This window comes from Onychomys torridus, chromosome 3 (genome assembly GCF_903995425.1).
Source record: "Onychomys torridus chromosome 3, mOncTor1.1, whole genome shotgun sequence".
NCBI lineage: Eukaryota > Metazoa > Chordata > Mammalia > Rodentia > Cricetidae > Onychomys > Onychomys torridus.
This window is the reverse complement of record NC_050445.1, coordinates 46,570,539-46,590,234: the sequence shown is the minus strand read 5'-3', so window position 1 is coordinate 46,590,234 and position 19,696 is coordinate 46,570,539. Positions and strand designations below refer to the sequence as shown.

The following is a 19,696-nucleotide window of genomic DNA, read 5'->3' as shown; positions in this document are numbered from 1 at the left end:
CAAGCTAAGTGTAGCTTCTAAAATCTATGTGGGACAACCCTAAAACTGCAAAGGAAAAGAGACAAAAGTTTATTGATTAAACCCAATTATAGAGTCAGGCTCATAATAAAACTCAATATTGATCTGTGGACATGATGCTAACATAATCAGTCACATTTAGATATTTAGCCCAGATCATATTGATCCATGTCAAGTTCAACTTTCAGCCATATTTGTGGATGGAAGAACTATATAATTCAAGCTGAAGGGTCTTGAGAATCACATTAAAAATAAAAGACACAAAGATGAATGTATACCTCACGTCCACATAACATGAGAACTGAGTGCAGCCATAAAGCAGTGGAAGACAATGCATTGTTGATGTACGGTATGCAGTTGCCAGTTTTGAATAAAATACGATTTGTGTTCTTTTACATTTAATGACTCCCCAGATGATGAAATGTATGACATGATAAGTAATATTAAATTGATGAACACTAAACTTTTTTCTTGGGTTGAGGAATAAGACAGTTCAACTTCTCTTTTATCCTGTCTAAAGTCTTATAAAAGTTGAATATATAGCAATATGAAACAGTATCAAGGAGTAGGAGGAAGAACACCAAGGAAGGCAAAACATATGCATTTTCCAGTTGAAGGAACTGATCTATTTTAGCATCTTCATTCTCTGGGTTAAAAATTTGCTTAGTGTCACCTTTCTGAGATGATTGTTTTTATGAAATAACTGCTGATTTTTGTTCATTATTTCTTTCAGCAGAGGTCATAAGCAGCAGTTAAAAATAACGACCATTAATAGTTTATCTGTGAAGAACAGGATATATAATAAATTTCAGAGGAAAAAACTCTCATAATTCTTATTTTATTATAAAGGTTTAAAGAATCATTTTTAAAAGCAACAGGAAAACAGTCTTAAAATACATATTTCTGAAAACAAGTCTATAGCTAATTTTTACAATTAAATAACTTTTTGAACTGATAAAACAATATTTTATAAGATACAGCTTCAAATAATTTTTACTAATGTGACAAAGCACACACAAACGGGAAATTAGATTAACAATAGCATTCTATGCTATCACATACATAATGATCACAAATATTAAGTCACAAGTGAATATTCTCCTTCAAATTAGAAAATATAGGCAAACAAACTCACTAAAATTTTAAGGCAAAAAGCAAAATGAGAGCTAGGGAGTGTGCCTTTAATTGCTGCACTCCAGAGGCAGAGACAGGTGGATCTCTGAGTTCAAGGCCAGCCTGGTCTACAGAGTGAGATCCAGGACAGCCCGAACTACACAGAGAAACTCTGTCTCAAAGGAAAAAAAGAAGAAGAAGAAGAAGAAGAAGAAGAAGAAGAAGAAGAGGAGGAGGAGGAGGAGGAGGAGGAGGAGGAGGAGGAAGAGGAGGAGGAAGAAGAAGAAGAAGAAGAAGAAGAAGAAGAAGAAGAAGAAGAAGAAGAAGAAGAAGAAAACCCCAAAAACAACAAAACAAAACAAGGGCTGATAAGATGGTTCAGTGAGTCAAGGAACTTGCTGACAAGCTTGGTGACCCTAGTTCCATACCCAGAACCTTCATAACGTAAGGAGAGGACTGACTGCCTCTGGTTGTTTTCTGAATGCCATACATTTGCAGTGGTACATGCTTGATACCCAACAAATAAACATTAAACAATATAATAATAATAGTAATAATAACCACCACCACCGCCATCATCATCATCATCATCATCAAACCTGCAGCCCCTCAGGGCTACAGCTCTATCCCAGCATCTCTTCTCCCACTGTGTCAGATAAGCACAAAGCAAAACTCTGTCTGAAAAGATATGTCACCATCAGCTTCCATGAATGCAAGCAAAACTAAAAATCAACTCCAAGAAAATTCGGACCTCCCTGTGTAACAAACACTTTTATTTTTTGCTTTTTTAAAATTCAAACTTTATTTTTTCTAAAAGTGGAGCTGGTTTAGTTGTCTGGCCTTTATTTTAAACAAAGAATGGCAATGGCTATAAGTGCTTATGGCACATTACAAAGTACAGGGGTGTAAGACAGAGATGCATGCTATTGATCACTCTTTACTTGTAACAGTAATTTCATTTTATATATTACAATACAATGTCACAGAATACACAAAGAGAGTTAGGTGAAGTGGCACAGTTAAAGTCTGTGGTAAGAGCAGCTACAATCTACTTCTTTAACAGGATCAGTTAATGAAAGGTTTTCATAAAACCTACACCCTACAAATCTGTTACTTTGTATCTTTTGTGTATCTCTACATTTCTTCATTTACATTTTTGTCTCATAAACTAAAACAAAAAGTAGCTAGAATATTGTCTAATTTCTCATTTTTAGAAGAATACATTTTCATGTAGCATGACATTTTTGACATAATTCATCTATATTTTATTCTTAAAAGACATAGTTGAAGCATCTGAATCAGTTAGAAAATGTGTTTACAATCACCTGATATAGCCAAAGTCTGTTGTTTAAAACTGGGTTTTATCAGGTTACCTTCAATTAATGTTTACTGCAGGAAAAAAAAATTATCCAAATTTTTTAAAAATAAAAAAATACCTGTAGTACTATTTAAATGTTCACTGCTATGATGCCAGCAAATTTCAGTTTAGTCTTCTGAAACAGTGTAAAAAAATTATCAAAGTAAGCTAGCAAGAAATTATCTTAAATGATGCACTGTGAAAGTGTCATAAATTGTTATGATTAACCTATGGACTAACTAGAGATGTGGGACATGGTAATTGAGGGTGGAGTTTCTATGGCAACAGTTGGATATCCATGCTGTAATTTCTTTAGATGGTATTGTTACCAAGAGTGCTAACAGTGGGTGAAATAAAATCCAAATTGAGCAATACTGCTGTTGTCTAGAAATTCAAGAAGTTAGAGAGGTTTCATTCAAGTGGAACCTGAAAATTTGAATGTTTCATTAGCACAATAGCTGTGTGGACTCAAGGGCAAAGAATAGGGGGTCAACAGTTCAATTAATACAGTTAATATTGACTTGAAAGTGACTAAGGGAGCAAATACAGAAGGACCACCAAATACCTGGCTGACTGCTCTGCTGGGAGGGAGGACATTATATTGGGTGGGCACTCACTCCAACTAGCTTTGTGTGCTTAATGTGGCATATCTCCAGAAGGGCATCGAAGTCAGGGTTCAGAATGTGCAATGGAGAAATTACTTTCTGTTTGCACTGCATAGTAATGACTTTGCTGCTTTTGCTGCTCTTAGGGCAAGACTCTATTACTGAAGACACCATATCTAACTGGAACCAAGATGGAAGTTTTCTTCCTGTTACCAAGCTCTCATAATGTCCAAAGATACTATGTAAGCTGCTTGGGGGTGAAGGCGGGGACAGTATTTTCATTAAGACTCTTACTCCGTTGTGGACAGTGTGAGCTCTAGTACAGAAAAATGGCCTTTGCTGCAATAGTGGCAAGCCAGTCATGAGAGTAACCAATGCTTTTTGACTGGATTGGAGGCCCACTCCGAAGGAAGGAATTCACCTCTGATACTGCAAGCCTGGTTAAAACCCATGGCTTAGGAGGTCAGAGGCCATAGTGAAGAAGCTGTTTTTATTTTTGCTAAAATAGATACAGCATACTTCTCAATAACTATGCTCACATGCATGGATTAGCGCTGTCACTAGCTCTGGTCAAAGAAGTTCCCTTTTACAGTGGGCAACAGAGTAACTGCAGAGACTCCTAAGTGATAAAATGCAGAGCCTAAGAGACTGCTAAATATTTTGCCTTAACTAGAAGAACTATTTTACTCCCTCTAAAGTTCAGAGAATGCCACGGAAGTGGGACTGAAAAGCATCTAAGAGTAATTAGGAGAATTAGGAGGAGCATAAGATGGAATGCCATGGTCAGAGGCACACAAGGCCTCATCTTCCTTAGTATAGACAGTTAATAGTTACAGGAGGTGGGAGATATATTTTCTCCAGTGTGTAATCACCAGTAAGGAGTTCATATTTATAAACAACCCCTCACCCAGGATCCTGTAAAAAAAACCTAAAAACCTCAATGCACCATACCACACACCACACACACACACACACACACACACACACACACACACGCACACGCACGTGCACACACACACAATTCAAAACTAAAAAACCATGACTGTACAAAGGAGGCTAGTTGGAAATAGGGAGGGCACCTGGAGAACTGGGAAGGGAGCAAGAGAGGATAATGAAAGGTGAAACAGATAAAAACACATTGTGTACATGAGTGAAAATGTCCCAACAAAACTCATTACTATGTATAATTAATATATATTAATTAAAAAGAGAAGTTATGCTAGTTCAAAAGTTAAAAAAAAAAAAAACCAGTTCATATATGGGCAACAACTCACTAGAAAAAACAGAAAAAAAAAATGATACCATAGCACTCTAAGTATGACATGTTTAGAGATTAGCCTAGCTGAGAGTAAAGGAGTGGTCTGCAGATGAGAGGTCTGTAGTTGAATTTTAAAGGTTCTTATTAATAAAATCAAACCTGAGGACAGTTATTGGGGTGAATGCTGGAAGATCAGAGAAGTAGAACAAACCACAGCTATCTCACCTTGCTAGTTCCTCAGGTGATCCTGTTTCCTCAGGCTGGAAGCTTCTGAGTCCTCATCCCAATGGCTCTCAGCTGAACTGTGCTGCTCCAAAGCCTGAATGCTAAACCAGCCAAATGCTTAACTAACTAAATGCTTAACTAACTCTGGTGCCTGGTTTTCACGCCTTATATACCTTTCTACTTTCTTCGTCACTCCCTGGGACTAAAGGCTGGGTTTCTGGGATTAAAGGCATGGGTCACCATGCTTAACTGTTTTTAAATTGGCCTTGAACTCAGAGATCTGGCTAGCTCTGCCTCCCAAATGCTGGGATTAAAGGCGTGTACCACCACCGCCCAACTTCTGCTATCGCTTGCTCTGACCTATTTTCTAGCCACCATTTTTGGCTTTGTTCTAGTGGCTGTCTGTTCTCTGACCCCACATAAATTTATTAGGGTGCACAATATTGTGGGGAGCACAATACCCACCACAGAGGTCAATATTAAAAAGGATGTAGGAGTTTTGAGTAAATGAAGATATGTTTTACAGGTGCAGCTGAAACACCTCAGTATTATTAGTCAGGTATAAATTTGGATGCATTGTAGATCTTTTTCTCTATGAAAGTAAACAGGAAAAATATAAAGTGGACATAACAGTAGGTACAGAGAGGTAGATGTGCTTCATTATCACAAAGGAAATAGCAAGAAGAGTGAGATTAGGCTCACACATGAAAACAGGAGTGAGAATTTCAAACATAGAGCTGAACAAGAAAACTAATACTACAATATTACTTATGAGGCACTGACTGCTCACATATCAAACACAATTTACAAGAAGACAAAGGAGTTTCACATTAGATACTGTGTAACAGTATCCCATGAGATAAAAAACAGAGTCTGGTATATGAATATTGAAAGAACCTAATTCTAAACACCCAGTTATGCCTATTGAGAATCTAAACCAAGAGAAACAAGAGTATAGATCATCCAGAGGTGGCAAAATAATCCAGAGACAATGTGTGATTAGAACAATAGCAACACACAGAGAGAGGAAAGCATTCGTGTGTGTGTGTGTGTGTGTGTGTGTGTGTGTGTGTGTGTGCACTCATGTGCACCCCATGGCATCATTTCTAACCTGACATTTTCAGTAAAAAAGATGCAATTGATGTCACCAGGCTAATTGAAATGCCTAAACGAGCCTCTAGAACGAACTCTTAGAGAATATTCAACATGTGACTATATATGCACTACTGTGGCAAAAGCCTGCTAAAATGTGAAACAAGGCATTCAGAGGTGTCGAAAGAGTTGAGATGAAGATACAAATCCCAATTTTAATTGTTTGGCCTCTCTAGAGTCTTTAAAGATGCTCAGATGTAGTATACTCATGAGTGTCTAAGAAGAAGAGTGTAATTATTTGATGCGTGAAAAGGAAAAGAAGAAAATAATGCATGTCAAGATGTTACTATCTCGGCGAAAAACTTGACAATAAAAAGCCACAACTTGAGCTTAAAGATAGAGACAGACTGATTTATCTAGAAATAAGGGAAGTTTTGTAAAGGAGTGTAACAAGATAAAGCATTTGGTCCAGTGATCATTCCAAGTGTGTTTGAAACGGCTCCTAACACTATCCCACGGCATACAGTCAGTCACCACTGAATTAACCTGACAGATGCACCAGGTTTTAATGTTTTAAATCAGCATATAGAAACTGATTGATAAGTGACATTAAAGCATTGGAGATAAGAAGAACTGTTTTTTTTTTTCTTTTTCTTTTTTCCTGTGTGTTCCTCTTATCACTCTGCAGCACAGAAGGGGCTAGCTCAGTGTACTTGCATGTCACCACAAACAAATGTGCGGTGTGACTTTTCCCCATTCAGTGGGATTTCATCAAATTTGATTTCACAATATTTTCCTCCTTCTAACAAGAAACCTAGGCTAAAAGATACAAAAACAAAATAAAATTTCTTTTTGGAATGTCTGCAGAATTTTTAAAAATGTTTTTTGATATTATAACTACTTCTCCCTTCCTGTTCCTCGATCCAAAACCTCCCAGGTCTACTTCAGATTCATGGCCTCTTTATCATTATCATTATCATTATTATTATTTTTACTAATTGCTATTATATGCATATATGTATAAACATATATATTCCTAAATATAAGCTGCTCAGTCCATCAACACACAGGTATCACTTACTCCAGATTCATGTGAAAAATTAGATAACTAATTCTATGACTAATAGGAACTACTTTTATCTAATTAGTTAATTAATAATCCAAGCTATAATACTAAACAAATTTCCTTCAATTTTGTATTTTATTAAGGTTATTACTTGATAATCAAATTAATTTTCACAAAACTTACAAAGTTGAGCATCTGCCTGGAGAGTTCCTCCTTTAGGATTTAGCTTCTGGCTTTGAACCACAGGAACTGGTTTATAAGACTGGCCTGTGGCTCTGTACATGGCTTGTACCCATAATATTCTGTCTTGTTCATCATCACTGGCGAATATTACAGTATCCCCTTCTTTAACAGCATTAAAAAACACCTGGCCACCCTGGAGGCCTGTGGAAGAAGAAAGACACCATTACAATTTACACTATTGGCGACTTTAGTCTTTATTTACCCAGCTTCATTCATAAGAGCTCAATGCTTGAAATGATCTTAGTTGAGGATCACATCCCCAGTCCACAATTTAAAGGTACATAGCTAAAACACTTCTACACATAGTTCAAGGAGACACTCAGCTCTGGACAAGAAAGATTTAGGCAGTACAACAAACACGCCCCACAGAAAGACAGAGTGAAATCTGGCCTTTCATGCCAAAGAAGGAGATTCTTTGTGTTGGTATATTTATCATTCTACATATAAGTGAAATATGAGCTCAGGAAAAATAAAAATACAGGTAAGGAAAGAGTGATACTTCAGTTTGGATGGTAGTTTAACCTTTGACGAAAGTGGTATTTGCAAGTGAACAATTAGAGATTATGGCCACCAATTTCTCCTTCATCTCTGCATGTTAATTTAAAAATATATCTAAGTTTGTGTTTCTTAAAATTGCTGATTAATTTCACTATTATCTATATATCCACTTATTCACTCATTTTCAAGCACCATGTGTTCAGTTCTATAGCCACCATAGTTTGAGGACGCCTACACACCTGGAATGCTTGACCTTAGAGTATTTGGAATTTGGACTTGAACTCGTTATAAGTAATGAGTTATCTGAAGGGTGAGATCCCAGTCTCATCACCAATTTGACATACACTTATACCCAGGACATGAAGGTTGCAGTAAAAAAAAAAAAAAAAAAAAAAAAAAAAAAAGTAGATTTTATTGCATCTTGTCAAATAATGTCAGATGTAGAATTTTCTAAATTTTCTATCTGTGGGATCATATGAGCATTCAAAGAATGTTTCAGATTTTTGGATTTCAGATTTATCATTAGGTGATGTTCAAATTACTTTAATATACATGGAGGAACAGAAATATAAGAAAGTATTTTGTAGAGAAAATAAGAATATAATATATATGTTGGAGTGGTGGTGCCTACGTCCCAGTTAAAGGGATGTAGAGCTCTGTGAATTTGAGGCCAGCCTGATCTACATAGTGAGTTTCAGGCTAGCCAGGGCTATAGAAACACTGCTTCAAAATTTATCTGTCTGTCTATCTATCTATTAACTATCATTTATTTGCCTTTTCATTACCTAATTTTTTCTTTTTTTGTGATTTTGCTTCCCAGTGAAGTTTCTGCATGTATTGTTCTTTTTTTTTTTTTTTTTTTTTTTTTGTATGTGGAGCTGAGGATCGAACCCAGGGCCTTGTGCTTGCTAGGCAAGCCCTCCACCACTGAGGTAAATCCCCAACCCCCACATGTATTGTTCTATCTCATACAATTTTTCTATCAGCAAAATTTAAATGTTTTATTATTATATAAAAATAATAGAGAAGCAGATGATGGTAAAAGACATAATTTGAACCTTAAAGTCTTTTCCAGTTACTTGAGCCTCAAATAAGCCTTCTATTCATCAAGAGGTGTTTTAAATGGAGAACAAACACAGTAGATCACAAAGTTGCAGACATCTGTACATGACTGGAAAAGTAGTTCACTTAGCTTTACCTGGGTGGGGGTCTGTGTAATCCACAGTATATCCTTCAAGTTGCATCAATTCCTGTGGTTCAGACTTTTTTTCTCTATAGCTGCACATAGCAAAAGTGTACTGGCTGACCTGCTCAGTGAAAAAAGAGGGAGAGAGAGAAAAATGGTTTGCAGTTACAAAAAGGAAAATAATAACCAAATTTAAGTTTTAGTTTCTCTCTGCTCAGACTTTCCAAGCAAAAACATACAATTTGCATGAAAATTTTTCCATTTTTAGCATTCCTCAAAACTCAGCTCTGAGACTTAAGTGCCTTTCCTAGGTCTGCTGGCAGTGAGAGCTCATATGATGAGGATGGTGACCTAGTGTTTCCTTGCCATGTATATGTTTGTAGGAGACAAAAAGCCAACCAACCAAATTCGGTACACAATCATTCTTTCTGTATATTCACAAACTATATGTAACTCTCTTTTTGGTCCCCAATTAAGCATGAACAATGAACAAATCTCCAATTTTCCACAGTTACGTACGAGCTTTACATCAGAGCTATATTAGTAAGAGAACTCTTTTTTTTTTTTTTTTAATTTGAGCTGGTTTTGATTACGGCAAACTGATTGCTTTACTCCTTATCCACTACCATTTCCAGAGTTCATCCTCATCTTTATTTCCACCTCGTTTTGTTGCTATTAGTATGTTAGCATTTAGCAACAGGACACTTTACTATTAAAATATGTAACCATATACATTAAATATTAATTTATATTTTATTAACATTACATTTCTGTACTATTAATGTACTTCCTCTTTCTTAGTTTTCTTGATGTTCACTGCTTCTTGAATCTCATTTTGTCATTTTGAATTTAGTTTCTTCCTTTAATAGAAGCTCTTGTGTTCATACTCCTAAGTGCCAGTCTGGTAGCTTTCTATATAGTGTGTACTCTGGCAATCCTGTAAGCATTTTGAAGGCAATATTCCATTGTTAAAGGGCTACGTGTCCATGCTGAAAAGTTTGGTGAAAGTTCAGTTGTGCTTGTACTCAATTTTCCTCTTTTTTTTTTTTTTTGTCTGAACAGATTATGTAGTGGAAATAAACATGCTCCAGATCTCAGTAGCTTCAAACAACATGTCCATCAGGACTTAGTGGGGACCTCCCTCCTGTAGGCAAGCAGGAGCCCAGGCTGTCAGAGAAGGAATCTTCTCACAGGATGCCAGTGCTGTGGGATGGTCTGTATGTCAAATGCACTGCTCTGATTGGTTAATAAATAAAACACTTATTGGCCAGTAGTCAGGTGGAAAGTATAGGCGGGACAAGGAGAGAGGAGAATTTGGGGAAGTAGAAGGCTGGGAGGGACATACAGCCACAGCCATGACAAGCGAGATGTAAGGTACTGGTAAGGCACGAGCCACGTGGCAAAGTATAGTTTAATAGAAATGGGTTAATTTAAGATAGAAGTAGATAACAAGAAGCCTGCCATGGCCATACAGTTTATAAGTAATATAAGCGTCTGAGTGATTATTTTACACGTGGGTTGTGGGACTGCAGGGACTTGGTGGCATCTGGAGAGAAGCTCTCCAGCTACATGTCAGTCTCATGCCAAGGGCAGCCACTGTTAGTCCTGGAAGAGCCACATTTAGATCCTCTTCATGATCTACAGGATAAGCTAGACATATGGCCTTACAAAATCATAAAGGTACAAGATGGACATTTCTAACATGTTCCCAGAAGCTCTGTGGCTGTTCGTAAGTGTTCTCTCCATGTTTGGGGCTGTCATGATATTCAGCAGGTAAATGTCAAGTCTAACATGACTTGAGGTTGATCCCTATAACCGATATGGTGGCAGAGAACAGACTCCAGTAGGCTGTCCTTTATTTCCACACAGACTCAGTGGTTCCCACACACATACATGTACATAACTAAATAAACAATGCAATGAAAAGGCTGTCTTCCTCTCAACTTACTAGAGCTTCATTGTAAAATCTTTTGGAATGATATGCATATCTTAGCTAGGATGCTGACTGTCTTATCTTGGATAATTTCTGGCAATATCAATTTTAGAATCTTATCTATCATTATTTCAAACACTGATTTTTTTGTTCCATTTTTGTTCTATTTTCATTCCTTTCGATTTTATAAAAATTATCCTAAAACTTATATATGTATCCTTTAAGCAATTATATAATCTCATTTTTTTTTTCTCCATCTGTCCATTTTGGGTTGTTGTTAATTTTTTCAGAGTTTAACATTCTATAAATAGTTGCATTTGTGATTTTTATTGCATTTAATTTTATTATAGATTCATCCAATTTACTGTTTAACCTTCTCTTATGTAAGATTCTAATCTCAGGGTCTGTACTTTAAGTTATATTAAGTTCCACATTTAGAAAATGCCTGATTTAAATCTCTTGTTTAGTTTTCACAGTATGACACTCTGTTTGTATGTTGTGGGTTTTTCATTAAATTTCTGGGCCTGTTGAGAAATAAAAACAGCTTAAATACAACTGTTCTACAGTTTACACATGTAATAGTTTTATGGCTGAAGTCGTTAAGGATGAAAACAATCAGTTTAGTTTCATCATGTTAGATCATAGCTATGACATAACTTTCTCTGTCTATGAATCCTAAATAAAGAACTTCTATTTTCATGTTCTTTAATACCAGAGGGCCCAGGGTTATCACCAGGCCAGAAGTATTTTATGTATTTTTTTCATTTATTTTATTTTTAGTCACATGCCTCTGTGTATGTGTATATGTGTGTGTATGTGAGTGAGTGAGTGAGTGTGTGTGTGTGTGTGTGTGTGTGTGTGTGTATGTGTTATGTGCACATGAGTGCATGTGCCCCTGGAAGCCAGAAGAAGGTCAAGAGCCTTCCATGGAGCTGGAGTTGTAGGTGGTTGTGAGCTACCTGATTTGGGTACTGGGAGCTGAAAACCTGGGCCCTCTGCAGTGCAATACGAGCTTTTAAAATTCAACTTGAGCCACCTCTTCACAACCACTGCATTTCTTAACTTTGATGTTTCACTTATATTTAATAATTAATAATTTAAATATTGAATACAAGCTAATAGATATTCTGAAGGCTAATTTTTGTCCACATTTAGACACTAAGTACAAGCTCAAGTTTATAAGGCTGGGGGCAGATTATTTTCTTGGTCCATCATTTCATTGGATTTTTTAAAAAAATTATTTGAGATCTATATTTTAAATTCCATCTTTGGATATATCTCAATTATGACTTCCTCTGATTGGACAATACATTGCCAGCACACCAGCTTAATACCACACTCCAGCTGCCACTGCAGCCACAGTCCTAATTCATACAGAGGCTTAAACATTTTGTTTTTTTATCTTTGGTCCTTTTTCTTGTAATTCAGCTCAGCATATAAGAAGATGTGTAATATATATGATCCAGCACTTCCAGGTGCTGGACAAGAAAATATTTACCTCCTATGACTGCAGACTGAACCCAGGGTCTTCAATATGTTGGTCACACATTCTACTACCAGGTTGCATCCCTAACCCTCATTTTTATCACAAAGATCTACTTTTGTAGCACATCCTGGTAGTGAATTTAATAATCCTTTTGCCTCAGCCTCCCTAGTGATTGAATTATAGGAATGGGCCACTATGGTCATCTCAAAAAAGAACTGTTAGTGTTATCTTACAACTGGACCACACTACCAATTTAAATACCTTAGCCAGGTCTTTAATCCCCCCCCCCACCACCCCCATGAACTTGCTGAATAAGAGATCTAACTTTTGTCTTTGAGACATGTACCCAAGAGATGTCAAATGCTGACTTCACATTCCAGAAATGAAAACAACTACCATGATGGGTCGAGTATATAAAAATAAAGCAAAATATGTCCAAGTTGTCTTAAGAGTGAGTAAACTGTAATTAGATACTAAGGGATTTGGCAAAGCAATGCCTTAACAATAAATTAGTAACAACAAAGGATTATTTAGAGCATATAATTAATAAGCCTCACATCTCCAGCTCTTATTTGGGAGATGTTAAAATCATAATAAAAGCAGTTCCCTGGCACATCACTGCCATAATAATCTGAAACCTGCTGGGAGAGAGATGAAGAACACGGGAGGGTCTAACTTCTCTACACAGCTTGCAAATACCTCCAGCAGTTACTAACCAGAATACACAGCTATCACTGGGTGAAGTACTCTAGACACAGCATTCATCTTGCCTGTCTCAATCACTTCTTCACCCAACTCCGATGTAGGAGAACATTACCTTCATCTTGAAAAACTTGTCTTTCTATTTCTCAGTCTAAACTCCTTACATTATTTCCCAATATCTTTAACACCGGTCCCCATCGTTTTTCTAACTGCATCGCCTTGTCTTCTGTTTTCTTCTCTATGACTTAACTCCTCCTGACTGTGCATAATCCAACTTTGAAAGTATGCAGCATGAAATCTCTGCCTATGTCTACATGGGATTTATTTAAATTTAAGAAATGTTCTCTTCTACCATCTTTGAAAGTGTAATACTTTTGAAAGTGTAAACTCCATTTTTTATCTTGTTTTAAAAACAAGTAGTACAAGTAGTTCTCCTGACCATATGACATGTCCTCTCAAGTGCATTCTCTTCTACTTGTCATATCTGACATTTGATTTTAAATTCTAAATATTCTGTTTAAAATGTCTGGGAAATGGTACATAAGGTGATGTACCTTCTTTCATCCAAGTAGTAAAACTTGAATGCATTCAACTGGAGCCAGGGAAGTGTGAGGTATTAAAATTTATTTTTGAGAATTACATCTATGAATACTATATTCATACATTCTCCTCTCCCTGGCCTCCCTCTAACTTCTTCCATGACCCCCAAGTCCTTATTGAATTCATAGCCTCTTATACTTTAATTATTATTACTGTTTCATACCCTCTCACAATGTATAAATACACCCTGCTGAGTTCACTTAGTATTGTACATATGTGTCTAAGGCTGACATTTTGTGATTGGTTAACCAATCAGGAGGCTTGTCCCTGGAGAAGACTAACTCTCCCTCTCAGTAGCCACTAATTGCTATAGCTGTTCATCTAGGGTGGAATCTTTGGAGAATTCCCTACCCACACTGGCATGTCAATTGGTGCTGTCATTCTTTAGGTCTTGGTTAGGCAAGTTCTTCATTTAAGCTGTGGCCACTTCCATCAGCAAGCAGTCAAAACACTAGCACTATCAAGATTCGGGAAACAAACTTGGAGAAAGAATAAAACCCAAACTTGGAAAGCAGCTCGTTAAGATATGTCACTCACACAGCAAAGCAAATGTGTGGTTGTGTGACTCAAATTATTATCTGTATGTGTGCCTGGTTGTATGTTATGCATACCACATATATGCAGTATCTGAAGAGGCCAGAAGAGGGCACTGGATCCCTGGAACTGGAATTACAGGTGGCTGTGAGCCACCAGATGTAGGTGCTACAAACAGAACCTAATTCCCCTGTAAGAGCAGTAAGTGCTCTTAACTGCCAAGCTTGCTCTTCAGCCCTGAAAAAGATATTTTTAACTTCTTAAAGATATATGTATCCTGTGAGAAATAAACCATTTCTATATACTACGTTACCATGTAGAAAAAGAGAAAATGCTAAAACATTGGAAGGCAGTGTGAACTAAAAACAGGTTAGAAAAAGATAATATTTTTGCAATTATAATGAACTCCAATATATACAAAAATATATTTTATTGAGTCTGACATGTATATTCTCTTGTATTATGTCTAGGGCTATTAGCATTACAGGTTTATTTTTATGACAGGGCTATCTTAACATTCTGCTGATCCATTAATTAGCAAAAAATTGACCAAATAAATAAAAGGTTATTTTAGCATTGAACACAATACATTTTGATTATGTAGTAAGAGTTTGAAGAGAATACAACTGCAACTCAGACACCAGGATATTCAGAGGATTTTTAGCCCACTAAATTAAGAACAGTGAAGCTGAAAGCTAAGCTTTATTGTAAAATTATACAATTATTCTCTAAGAACAAGCTGTATACCTATAATCCCAACCCCTGTGAGGGTGAGGTAGGAGAATTTTAAGTTTCAGGCCAACTTGAACAAAACAGTAAGACCTCAACAAAACATGACAGACAAAAACAAACTTGGAATTTGCTGTAACATAGTAGTTTCAAGAAATAAGATGTCTGGGCCCTTGAGATTTTGAGATTGTGATTTCAACTCTAGTAAATGGAGAGGGGAGTGGAATCTGCCTTTTCAAGGTTGCCCAGGTGACAGTGCTCATACTGAGTCTAGGATGTGCCTCCTCAATCCAGGTTGTTGTTCCTTCCATGACATCACATTATGTGATCATTCTCATTCTTATACTTTAAACAACCACAGTCTCTAAGTAGAAGTCTAATTTCTCTAAGTGTTCGGTAAAGTCATATGTCAGACAGCCCTGAGTTACTATCAAAGACTACCAAGGGAACTGGAGAGAAAAGTGAATTAAGTAATAAGTCAAGATTACTCATCTCTTAATTATTCATTTCTTCTCAAGTATATGTGTAATCCCAACACTCGGGAGGCAGAGATCAGACAGTCTGAGCTACAGAATGAGACCCTGTCTCAAAAACAAATAAAACCAACCAACCACCACCACCATCACCCCCACCACCACCCACAAAATGTTCCTCACCCCACAGAAAAGACAGTGAAGTACCTTGGGTGGTGAATTCTTCAGTGGAAAACAAAGCAGAGTAAGAAAAGGTAGAGGGTTGGATGCTGTGAACACACTGGGATTGCTGGTTCTTCTCTGCCCTCTGCCTCCTTACTCTTTTATTCTGCCTCTCTTTGTCTTTCCCGCATCTCATGGGCTGACTCTTGCCACATCATTATGGGTAAAGCAGGAGCACATGATTTTGGTGTTGAGGATGTTAACTAAATGCCCTTATAAATGAATAATGAACTGACAGACACACGAAAAAATGGCCATGCATCTAAGTATAGTTTTAAATACTATGTTGCTCTATTTTGGGTGAAATTATTCTAGATAACTGTACTATAAATTTTAAGATATTGTCTTATTGCAAACCAAAACGATGTTTTTCCAAAGAATTTTTACAAATATTATTTATATGTTCACATTGTTATCTGCTAAGGTATCCATATTTGATATATATGAACCACCAAAAGTGCAAAAATTTTATGTCATTTAAGAACTAGACCTTAAAAAAATTTAAAAAAAAGAGCTAGACCTTAAAACTGGACAGAAGGTATCCAATGAAAAACACAATGATGTTGTTTATTCTTTATTTAAACTGGAAAATAGGCCCAGGTCCTGTTTAACGTTTATGTTAAGTATTTTATTTTTAGTTGGATTCAAGTAATAAATCACTAAATCACTCTTTAACAGAGGACATACAAAGTCTCAAGTACCAGTTAAAGAATCTCTAAAGGGAAAAACCACAAAGTTCCAGCTTTAGACAAATGAGAACAGGGCCATAAAAGGATGAAATATTAAAAAGCTTGCTTCCTTTCATATTTTATCTAAACATCTCAAAATCTGCCCAATAGATCCAGAATCCCTTCCAGTACCTGGGCCCGTAGTACAACAAAGAGTACAGATGGGGGGTAACAGAACACCAACGGTGAGCAGGACTGTCACTAACAGTGAGGAAACCTGACCCATGAAACAACTGAGAGCCTGCAATTAGGCTTTGGGAAGTATTGGCTCTAGAAGTAATGTACTCCTCATAATAGACTCCTGAGTCACAAGTTACTTATTCAATTCAATAATATGATGCATATTTCACAATCTATTCGCTTACTCTAGAATTCCAAGAGCTCTGACTCTACCTGTTTCTGTTACAAGGTCATGCTACATCACATGCATAAGGCTAATTCAACAAGCAATCAATAGTGCACATTCAGTGGTAACAATTTGGGTCCTACTGTTTACTAACCAGGGCCCAGAACAAGTGGCACTCAAGAGCCAGGGGTTGCCCTGCTCCCTCCTCCGTCAGCTGGAGGCAGTCAGACAGATAGCATCTAACTGCTCTGCACTGCAGCAATGAGGCAGGGGATTTACACAGAAACATGGAGGTCTGACCTACTCTGATCAAGTATTTGTTTTTCTCATAAGCTTCCTGGTGTATTACTGAACAAAGCTTACATAATTTACTATATTAAAATAGAAAAATCCCTTCCAGAGAAGTGCAGCAATCATAAACATTTAATATTCTTTACTCCGTCCACTTGTAATAACTCCAAACAGAACAGATTTGTTGGGAATTGGGGGAGGTAGACAGACTTTAATCTGAGGACAGCACTAAGTCTGGCTTCGGCATCATTACTTTCCACAGGGCACTTTAACTGATGTTGTGGTCCCACATGGTATCCATATCTGGGATAGGAAACCTCCTATTTTGTTCTTAATTGCCAACCTGCTTGCCACCTGCCCATATGCACACATGTAGGTGCTAACTATGAGATTTGAGCGACCACAGCACTCAGGTTTATATGTGTATTACTACTGCAGGGATTGTGTTAACAGCTGGCAGCTTAGCAACTGCCACCATCTAATTTCAGTAAAGATTAAAGCTTTTAAAATCCTTAGCTGGAAATGTTCTTGGCAGAGGGCAAAGGTGCTGCTGGAGTTATTAAAAAACAACAACAACAACAAAAACAAAAAAACAAAAAAAAACCCCAAAAACCAAAAAAACCCCAAAAAAACTCAGCTTAATTTAATCAAGGAAAATTAACATACATTCAAGATACTGACAGATTTGTATAGAATATATATTATGATTAACTGTCTTGGCCAAATGGTATAGAGAGATCTAACAATAATGTACAAATTCCTTAAAAAATGAAAGGGCCGCATTGTTACACAAATGCTCAGTGTGATCTGTACATACTCACTTAACAAGTATTTTGTCTAATTCTACCTATGTTTGATAAAGTGCTAAGTAGATATGCCAAAAAGGGTAAACAGATTAAAAGCTATAATGTATCCATAAAATATTTTAACTGGAGATAAATGTTCTAGAAAAATTAAAACAGAGTGCTGAGACAGAGAGTTGGAAGGGAATTTAAAGTGAGCAAGTGGAAAAGACACATTTGAAGTAAAAACTGAATTTGAAGGTAGGAAAAACAAGCTCTGGGGAATAGAAAGGAAGTGCATTATGGCTACAGGGAGGTTTAGGAGTGGTCAACCCATCTGAAAGAAAGCAGGTGACTTTCTCCAAAGTTACCAAGGCACAGAAATCCTACAAAACTCATGTTTTTAGATACCACGGGAAAGGGGTCTAGAGACTTGGAAGATGCCAAGCCTTTGGATCTGCAGTAGTAATGCAGGATTTTAGAATGGTAGATGCTGATTGGTGATAGGAAGCTAAGGGCCAGAAATACATAGGATCTTTGCTAGGTCATGAATATTTATTATTCTAAGTGCCATGGGAATCAAGAGAAGGATTTAGGCAGAAAGTCATCTTTTATTTTTCCCTTTTTCTTTCTTTTTTGTTTTTTTTTTTTTCCCTTGGATTGAACCCCAGGCCTTGCACTTGCCACTGAGCTAAATCCCCAACCACCATCTTTTTTTTCTAATAAGACTAAATTTATTCAATATCCTAGAGTAAATCTTTTGATTATAAGTATCCAACAGTACAAAAAGTGCAAAACAGATCTGCAGATTTCTAATATAATACAAAGCACATAACTCCACACAGTGCGTCCTACAGGCAGAGAGGGGAGTAGGAGAAGACTGGTTGAGGTCTAGTAGTAAATAAATAAATACAGAAGTAGAGACGACCCATCAAAGTTTACTCTATCACCAACACTGCAGTCAAAATGTACAAAAAATCCCATGTCCAAGTAGCACAATCTGGGGAATGGTAATAGTTGGACTCTGTATTACACCAAGGGCTATGGAGAACCAACCCACTCATTCAGCAGTCTGTGCATATGGTGGCTTGTACTAGGTAGGTTTTTCCCAAAAGGAAGAGACACACAATGTGTCTTAAAGTGAGTTATATGTCAAAAGGTTATTTAGGTTCTATGAAAAATAGGTTATAAATAAAATAGTGGACATGGAAGCAGAAAAAAAGCAGGATGCTACTGTTGGAGTCCATGTGCAGATGATGGTGGTTTAAGCTAGTTTGGTAGCAGAGCAGATGGATGTGAATGGATATAGGTGGAACACTAGTTTTCATAATTTAAGAAGCAATAGTTTATGACTGACATGGAAGTAAGGAAAAGAGAGGGATCAAAGGCAGTCCCTAAGCTTCCAAGAATAAATGCACTGCTAACATTTCACAGTATATCATGCAAACTTTTAGGGCCATTTTAACCATTCTGTTAGATACTCTTTGGAAGTCCTAGCTATCAAGTATGAAAGCTGTTTTGAAAATAACTTTGAAACTTATATTATTGTCCCCTAATACGTTGATACAAATAAACTCCAGAACAAATGGTGTTTTGAAGGATTGAGATAAAATAAGGGGCAACTTAATAAAACATTTGATGTAAAAACAAACAAGAAGAACAATAGCCAACATTTGGGAAAGCATTTAAAATTCATGAGTTCTTTAAATGCTTATAGTCTTATTTAGCTTTATAAGTACCTGTCCCCTTAGACATAGACATAGAAATTTCTATAGCAGTATTTCTACATATATAGAAAACTTAATATATGAGAAATATATATTTTATATATGAGAATTATTTAATTTTACTTTATCAGTGTTTGTAGACAAAAACAAAATTTTCAGCAAGACAAATGAAGATACAGATTATGTTATGAATGTAGTCTTTCACTTACAATAATAAAGTAGATAGATTTTTACCTGTTGACATGGTGATTGCTCCATTTTAAAAAGAGAACAAAGGAAAACTCACACACACACACACACACACACACACACACACACACACACACACATCAATGATTGATTCCATTAGGAATGATGTGTGTTTGTCTATGTATGTTTAGGGCATCCTATCAGCAATAGTTACTTGATTTTTCTTGTGCAGGAGACTGGAGTAGGTGCTACCTAGGAATTTTGATGGGGTCTTGATAAAGATTTCTTTTACC

General features: G+C 36.6%; 1 protein-coding gene across 13 annotated transcripts in view; it reads right to left on the bottom strand.

Annotated features, from left to right (window-relative positions):
* The window catches only part of Cadps2 (calcium dependent secretion activator 2), a 542,247-nt gene that overhangs the window by 160,648 nt on the left and 361,903 nt on the right, over positions 1 to 19,696 (bottom strand). For all 13 annotated transcript variants that reach the window (XM_036180984.1, XM_036180978.1, XM_036180981.1 and 10 more), the window contains exons 10-11: positions 8,674 to 8,782; positions 6,918 to 7,118 (exon numbers count right to left, since the gene is read on the bottom strand). In XM_036180984.1, the coding sequence (XP_036036877.1) occupies positions 6,918 to 7,118; positions 8,674 to 8,782 (310 nt within the window). The remainder of the gene's footprint in view (positions 1 to 6,917; positions 7,119 to 8,673; positions 8,783 to 19,696) is intronic.